The sequence below is a fragment of the Myotis yumanensis genome, unplaced genomic scaffold, assembly GCF_028538775.1.
Source record: "Myotis yumanensis isolate MYYU_CA2020_CCGP unplaced genomic scaffold, mMyoYum1.0.hap1 SCAF_3, whole genome shotgun sequence".
Classification (NCBI taxonomy): domain Eukaryota; kingdom Metazoa; phylum Chordata; class Mammalia; order Chiroptera; family Vespertilionidae; genus Myotis; species Myotis yumanensis.
In genome coordinates, this window is record NW_027223754.1 from 133749925 (window position 1) to 133758001 (window position 8077).

The following is an 8077-nucleotide window of genomic DNA, read 5'->3' on the forward strand; positions in this document are numbered from 1 at the left end:
CCTGAAGGGTATCCTGGATCAGGGTGGGGGTCCCCACTGGGGTGCCTGGCCAGCCTGGATGAGGGGATGATGGCTGTTTTCAGCTGGTCACACACCCTTCAGGGTGGGGGTCCCCACTGGGGTGCCTGGCCAGTCTGGGTGAGGGGCTGAGGGCTGCTTTCAGGCTGGTGGTTGTTGACTAAAGCTCCCAACCGCTCCTTTTTTTTCTTTTTTATTTTATTTTATTCTGGGCCAGCTTTAGCTCTGGCTCTAGCTCTGAGGCTTCCACTGCTGAGCGTTCTATAATCGAAAAAATGTATAACTCCAGCTCTGAGATCTCAGCCTTCTATATTTGTTAGAATGTTTCAAACTGCCAGCTCAGAGGCCGGCAAGTCAGGAGGGGAAGGTTGGAGTCTGCAGTCACTGGAGCAAGCAAGCCTCATGTTCGCTTCCAGCTGCCTGGCTGCCGGCTGCCATCTTGGCTGACAGTTAATTTGCATAGGATATGCTGATTAGCCAAATGGGAAGGGTAATGGTCGTACGCTAATTACCATGTTTCTCTTTTATTAGTGTAGATTCTTAGAATAATTCCCAGGAGTTAATTTGCTCAGTTGAAGAAAATAAACATTGTTAGGCTTTTTATATAAATTATACTTTTCTCCAAAAAGATATATAAACTGATACTTTTAAAACAGTCCCATGATTAGTTTTCTTTAATGTAAAGTAATAGAATGTTTGGTTTTAATTAAGGCTGGTTAAACAAATATTGGTGATTAGTATTTATTGGAGATATAAGGAAGATTAGTAAGATAAATGAACTAAATTGAACAGTCCAATATACTATAAATATATTAGAGACTAAATATATGCATAAAATAAGAGATAAGTACTTTAAGCAGTTTAATTTTCTACATTTTAGGTTAATTATTCTTATAAAAACTTATCTATCAAGCAGATAAAAACTGTACTTACTTAAAACATCAGTATCTTCTAAGTCCTGAAGAATGAGCTCTTCAGCAGTTTTACTCTTATTCTTTATGATGTTAATACACTGAAGAACTGACTCCGGTAATTCAACTAAGTCCTGAAAATTTCAATAATGAAAGAAAGTACTAAATTGTCCATCAAAACTATGAATCAAATATCCCCTCCTTCATTCCACATAAAATGTGAGAAAATGGATAGATGAGGTAAAAGGCTATAAAGAGCACAGTTCACCTCACACCTGTCAGAATGGCTACTATCAATAAATCAATAAAAAACAAGCTCTGGTGAGGATGTGGAGAAAAGGGAACCCTCATGCACTGCTGGTGGGAATGCAGACTGATGCAGCCACTGTGGAGAACAGTATGGAGATTCCTCAAAAAATTAAAAATGGTACTGATTTTTTTACCCAGTGATCCCATTTCTGGGAATATAGCCTAAGAATCCCCAAACACCAATCAGAAAGAATATATGCATCCCTGTTTATAGCAGCATTATTTACAATAGCCAAGATTTGGAAACAGCCCAAGTGCCCATCAGTAGATGAGTGGATAAAAAATCTGTGGTACACTTACATAGTGGAATACTACATTGCTCTAAAAAAGGAGAAACTTCTACCCTTTGTGACAGAATGAATGGACCTGGAGAGCATTATGTTAACACTACGGTGTTGGGTGAATTTCCCGCCAAAATATAAGATGGCGCGGGCAATTATTTAGGTTTCCCGCGCAAAATCAGAGTTAGTTTAAACACGTAATAATATTCACAAAACTCAAAACTAAAGACGTCCGGACACAAGAAGTATTTCTCAATAACTATTCTCTTTGCATGGTGAGATATCCAGGGATATCGGTTATAAAATGAGAAAACAATACATTGGTACCCTAACGGTATTGTACTCGACCAGCGCCATAAAGTGTTCTCTACTTACAAGGGATTTTTATGATACCTATTACCCCAATGGGTATGAAACGGTTCGCATACGCAGGTAGGTATCTTTGTGAACGGCAAACAAACAAATATTTGGTAATACGCAGTTACACTCGGCCCGAGTTTACACGTTTCCCGCACTCCACCGCAAATCTATATGAACCGAGTTAAGACGGCTCCCGCGGAGTACGCGCAATTCACGCGAGCCGACTTAACTCGTTTCCCGCAATCCAAGTGTTAAGCAATATAATCCAGTCAGAGAAAGACAAATACCATATTATCTTACTAATATGTGGAATCTAATGAATAAAATAAACTGATGTACAAATTGGAACCAGAAGCTTGGATACGTGGGACAGACTGGATGGTGTCCAAGGGGAGGGGTTGAGGGTGACTGGATAAAGAAGGTGAAGGGATTAGCTAGAGAACATATATGCATACCCTGTGGACACTGACAATACTGTGGTGAAGCCCAAGGGAGCAGGAAACGGGGGAGGGTGAAAGGGGGAAGGTGAACACCTGCAATAATGTCAACATTAAAACCTACACTAATAAAAGAAAAAGATGCAAATTAACCATCACTCTGTCACTCCACCACTCTGCTACACCCACAAGCCACGCCCACCAGCCAATCAGGAGCAAGTATGCAAATTAACCCAACTAAGATGGTGGCGGCCACAGAGCTGGAGAGAGCAGGAAGCTTGGGTTGCCCCCGGCGATGGAGGAAGCCAAACTTCCCGCCTGCCCTGGCTGGTCCTGGGCCCTGCTCAAGGCTACAAAGTTTCAATTATAGAAGATAAATAAATCCCAGATACCTGCTTCTAGCCACCCTGGCCTCCACTCAAGGAGGCACTGAAAAACAAAAACAAAAATAAAAGGAGAGGCTGGGAGCTTGGGTCGCTGGGGGGCATGGCCAGCCTGAAAATGGCCATCAGCCCCTCACCCAGGCTGGCCAGGAACCCCAGTGGGACCCCCCCACTCTGAAGTTGCTGTGGGAAGCCTGAAAATGGCCCTCAGCCCCTCACCCAGGCTGGCCAGGCACCCCAGTGAGACCCCCTACCCTGATCCGGGACACCCTTCAGGGCAAACCAGCCGGCCCCCACCCTTGCACCAGGCCTCTATCCTATATAACAAAAGGGTAATATGCAAATTGACCCTAACAGCAGAACCACTGGAAATCACTGGTCACTATGACACACACTGACCACCAGGGGGCAGACACTCAATGCAGGAGCTGCCCCCTGGTGGTCAGTGCGCTCCCACAGGGGGAAGCTCTGCTCAGCCACAAGCCAGGCTGACGGCTGCCAGCACAGCGGTGGTGGCGGGAGCCTCTCCCGCCTCCTCAGCTGTACCAAGAATGTCTTACTGCAGCTTAGGCCTACTCCCCACTGGCAAGTAGACATGACCTGAGGGCTCCTGCACTGCCAGAGAGATGTCTGATTGCCAGCATGCCCGCTCCCCCGGGGAGCGGGCCTAAGCCAGCAGGTGGACATCCCCTGAGGGTTCCCAGACTGCAAGAGGGCACAGGCCGGGCTGAGGGACACCCCCCCAATGAGTGCACAAATTTTTGTGCACCAGGCCTCTAGTGTTTTAATAATAATTTTAAAAAAAACACTGGAAAAAAAGGCATATTTCAAACAAATATATATGGTGAAAATTTGCTTTTCATTTTCAGGTTTTATGAATTATATCTATGATTCTGTTGAATTTCATAATCACATGAATAATATCAGGATATTTTGTTTCATTAAAATTAGCTATGGCTAAAAAGACAGTAATATAAAAATATTAAATTTTCTCAAATATTATATGTAGGTTATTGAAATCCTAATGAAAACTCAGAATATAGTTATTTTTTGAAACTTGGCAAGTGAGTTTTGTGGGTTTTTTAAAAAAAACTTAGTTGAGAAGATTCTGAAATAGCAAAACAAAATTGGACTCTTTTGAAATTGAAAAATATAAACTATAATACAGCGAAAATTAACAGAGTAATGGGAAATATTAGGTAATCTTGGATAGATCATATGTAAAACACTAAATGTATAAAAAGATATTAAATCAATTGAGAAAAGTTGAATTATTCAACAAGTGACACTAGGAACATTAGCTAAGTATGTTCAAGAAAATTTCAAATCAGATCTTCATTTAATAACAAATTTCCATTGGATTAAAAGTTTTGATGTAAAAAAAGAATCATAAACAGATTTTTTAAGCATATAAACATTGGGAGAAATGCACAAGTGAAAAGATAACATTTGATTAAAAAAATAATTACCTCTATAGATCTAAGGTTTTCACATAAAGTTTGCTTCCATCCATATATATTCATATTAGAATGTTCATGATTAACGTTAAAAAGCAGGATACAAATATATATATACATAACATGGTATAATCCCAATTTTACCCCAAAAAATGCACATATAGAATGTGGTTTATAAGGTGATTTCTATCTTCAACAAACTTTTATATTTAAATATCAATTTACACTGTTTAAAGAAGATCCTAAGGTTAAATATGAGATAAACACACAAAACACATTGAGAAAGTAAAATACCTCCTGAAAAGTTTACTCCAATTAAAGGGCTCAAAAGTCCAAAACTTAATACTTACAGCATCACTCTCATCACTCTGGGTTTCTGAGTTTGAATCACTATCTACATCATCTTTTTCCAAAGAAGAAATGCTGATTTTGTCCAATTCAGCTTCTATTTCTTCGTTGAGCTTTGCATCATCATCATCTTCCATCATCCTTCACAATAAATCACAGAACTAATTAAAGAAAATTAAAGAGGCTAATATGCTAATAAAAATTATGGGTTCTTTAATATGTCATAATAATCCAACATGGTTCTATATACACATTTTAGTTTAACAAATGTTTATCACACCTTATCATATCTGTACCATATTTTTAAGGACAATGTTTGACTACAAAATGGTCAGGTCTATTACTAGACTTTTAATTCTCCAAGGGAAAAGTTACATGGAATGAGCTGGCTTGCCTTCCTGAACCAAGAAACTTGACAGAAAAACTCATCCTAATAGAAATGATTAATGGAAAAACACATATGATCAGCTTGAATATTCAGAGATTAAAATACTCACAAGAGAACAACCTAAGTCTATGTATAGGGGAAACATAAGGCTAGTTTCTACTCATTAACTCAGAGTTGTTAATTTTACCAAAGAAAGCCATGTTTTGCAACAATAACATGTAATATTGGATAATTATGGCATGTAAAATCAAAATTTATTTCATTTAAATATTTATATATATATAATTTATTTCAGAGAGGAAGGGAGAGGGAGAAAGAGAGAGAAAAATCAATGATGAGAGGGAACCATTACTTGGCTGCCTCCTGCGTGCTCCTGACTGGGGATCGAGCATGTGCCCTGACCTGGAATCAAACCATGATCTCCTGGTTCATAGGTCAATGCTCAACCACTGAACCATGCCGGATGGGCCACTTAAATATTTAATACTTGTAATTGATATGCATTAATCAGCGTATTTCAGTATATCTTCATGTCATCATCATAATCACTATCATTAGCTTCCAAGTATTAAGTAGTTGTGACAAGGCAGGCACTAGAAGACATCTGTATAATGGATAATCTTCAGAGTAACTTAAAAGGTTAAAGATCATTAGAGTCATTGTATAGATGAGAACACTCAGGTTTGAAGAAGTTACTTAACTGTCGATAGCCATTACATTAATAAGAATGGGGGCAGGATCATAATTCAGACATCCTGAATTCAAACCCTATGTTCTTAATTACCAAATGGTCCCCAAGACAGTCAAGCTATTCATCTGCCCAGCAATCCTTCTAAACATCTCCTCGTCTAATAATCTTCAAATTGTTTATCATAACCCATTAGCAGATCAAAAAACTAATTTAGTGGCTCTTGATTATCAAATTTTAATGATAGGATAGAAAATATTAGAATAGACCAGAAAAGAAACTATAAGTGCACTATATATGCTAAAGATAAAAATTGTTTAAAAAACAAACATGTTTCTAAGGTATGTATGTGTGCTTGAATTACAATGTAACCTACTTTTTGTTGTTTGTTTTATTGTAGGTCTTTGTAAAAATAATTTTGAAAATGACTAGTCAGCTATTATTTTATTTTAGAGACTATTCCAAACTTTCATTCTTTCCTCAAGTCCCTGACCTTTCAACCTCTGACCCCTGTCTTCTTGGATTTGCCTCCCTCCCTCCCCCCCTCCTCCCCTTCTCTCTCTCCCCTCCCTTCTTCTTTCTTTTCCTTATTTTACTCGTCCATCTCAAAATCAACTTTTTTGTGTGGATTCTACATGGAATTATGCTGAGAAACCAAAGCATGTGATACTTTAGGATTGCATTACTATAACATTTTTACATGCAACAATTTTATAAATGGAGAACTTATAAGTGGTTGATAAGAGTTGGGAGTTGATTGGGTTGGAAGATGGTTATGATAAAAGGCCAACATGAGAGATCCTTATAGTGTTGGAACTGTTCAGTATCTTGATTGTGGTAATAGATAAGTGAGTATATTCAGATAATAAAAATTATATAAGACATACACACACAAATAAGTACAAGTAAAGCAGACTGTATCAATATAAATATCTTGGTCATGATATTATAATATAGTTTACAAAATATTATCATTGGAAGACACTGGACAGAGTTTTGAGGGATAGTTCAGTATTATTTTTTAAGACTGCATGTGAATCTACAATTACACCACTAAAATGTAAAGATATCCTAAGTACTCATTAGGAAAACAGTTAAATAAATTATAATGCAGCCATAGAATAGAATAATATACAAGTTCTTCAATAAAAATAAGCACACTTACTGTACTCCTCAGGAAATATAGCCAAAGAGAAATAGTTAAGAAACGGCAGGTATCAGAAAGATATGCAGAGTAATATCACTTTTATGTAACCACACACACTCTTTAGTTTTAGACAGAAACTTGCTGGAAGGCATTGAGAAACTTTTAATTTTAATTTCATACCTTTATGCTGAATGATTTTTAAAATGATAAATATGCACTGCTTTCATAATTTTAAAAACTAGTTTAAAAATACTCAATTTTATCCACAATCTTTCTCACCTAAAGGAAAACAAAACACCACCACCGGCGCAAAATGTGATTCTGTAATCAAACCAACCTAAAGTGCAATTTAAAGGTAGGTGAAACTTTTTTTAAAAAATGTGCTATAAAGCAGAATACACAGGTATACACAACTTTATGTAGAAAGAAAGGCAAGAGACTAGGGTAAAGGTAAGAGTCACTTCCATTATATGTCCCTCTGCTCGTCCACTGATCTTTAGATCAGCCCTGTCCAATTACATATTCGAGCACATTTGTAATCTTAAATTTTCTAGTCAGTAGCAATGTTTTAAAAAATAAAGAGAAACAGGTGAAATTAACTTCAATATATTTTATTAACTTATTTTATCCAAAATATTATTTCAATATGTAATCAATTAAAAACTGTTATGAAGAGCAACATAAAAAGGTTGCATTCTTGTTTGCAAACTAATTAGTCAAAATCTGATGTGCATTTTACAGCACATTTCAGCTCGGACTGGCTGCCTTTCAAAGCCTCAATCGCTTCCTCTAGCTGGTGGTTACCGGGCAGGTGAGCGCAGCCCTAGATTGATTCCGAAGTACAGGGCCACGGCAAACATTTCAAGTTTATAATGAATCACTTAGAACTGGCTAAAGCCGCTAAAAGTGGTGAATCTGAAGTAACTCCACCTTTCAACCACAGTTCAACTATAATAAAAGGGGAGCAAAATCTACTTTTAAAGAGTAACCAAAATTATATATGAAAAAATAAAATACGAGAAAGAACGAATAGAGAGGGAGGGAGGGCACCGTCATTTAGGGACGGTTAGTCCGAGTAGGTCAAGTTTGACTAAACCTACCAAAATCCCCCAAAATGACTGGAGCCTGGAGCTTCCGAGCCTCGCGCAGTCACCCAGCAGCCCGCGGCCCCGCCCGCTCGCGCCCTAAAGCCGGGTCTTGGCCGGGAGGCTCTGGCTCGTCTGCGCTCCCACCACGCGACCTCCTTCCCACCCACGACCCCGACCCTGGGGGGCCCCGGCCTTCGGGAGGGGGGGCCCGGCCTTGCAAGGGGAGGCCGCCTTTGGGGGGCCCCGGCCTGAGTGACCTAGC

The 8077-nt window shown here is 38.8% G+C and overlaps 1 protein-coding gene across 9 annotated transcripts in view; it reads right to left on the reverse strand.

The window, feature by feature from the left end:
- Nucleotides 1-8077, reverse strand: part of LRRIQ1 (leucine rich repeats and IQ motif containing 1) — a 243591-nt gene that overhangs the window by 235477 nt on the left and 37 nt on the right. For 7 of the 9 annotated variants that reach the window (XM_070409621.1, XM_070409624.1, XM_070409622.1 and 4 more), the window contains exons 2-3: nucleotides 4507-4645; nucleotides 952-1063 (exon numbers count right to left, since the gene is read on the reverse strand). In XM_070409621.1, coding sequence (XP_070265722.1) covers nucleotides 952-1063; nucleotides 4507-4644 — 250 coding nt within the window. In that variant the 5' untranslated portion in view covers nucleotide 4645. Of the gene's footprint in view, nucleotides 1-951; nucleotides 1064-4506; nucleotides 4646-7006; nucleotides 7018-7827; nucleotides 8045-8077 lie in introns of those variants that run through there. The other 2 variants (XM_070409619.1, XM_070409620.1) reach the window with 2 other exon arrangements.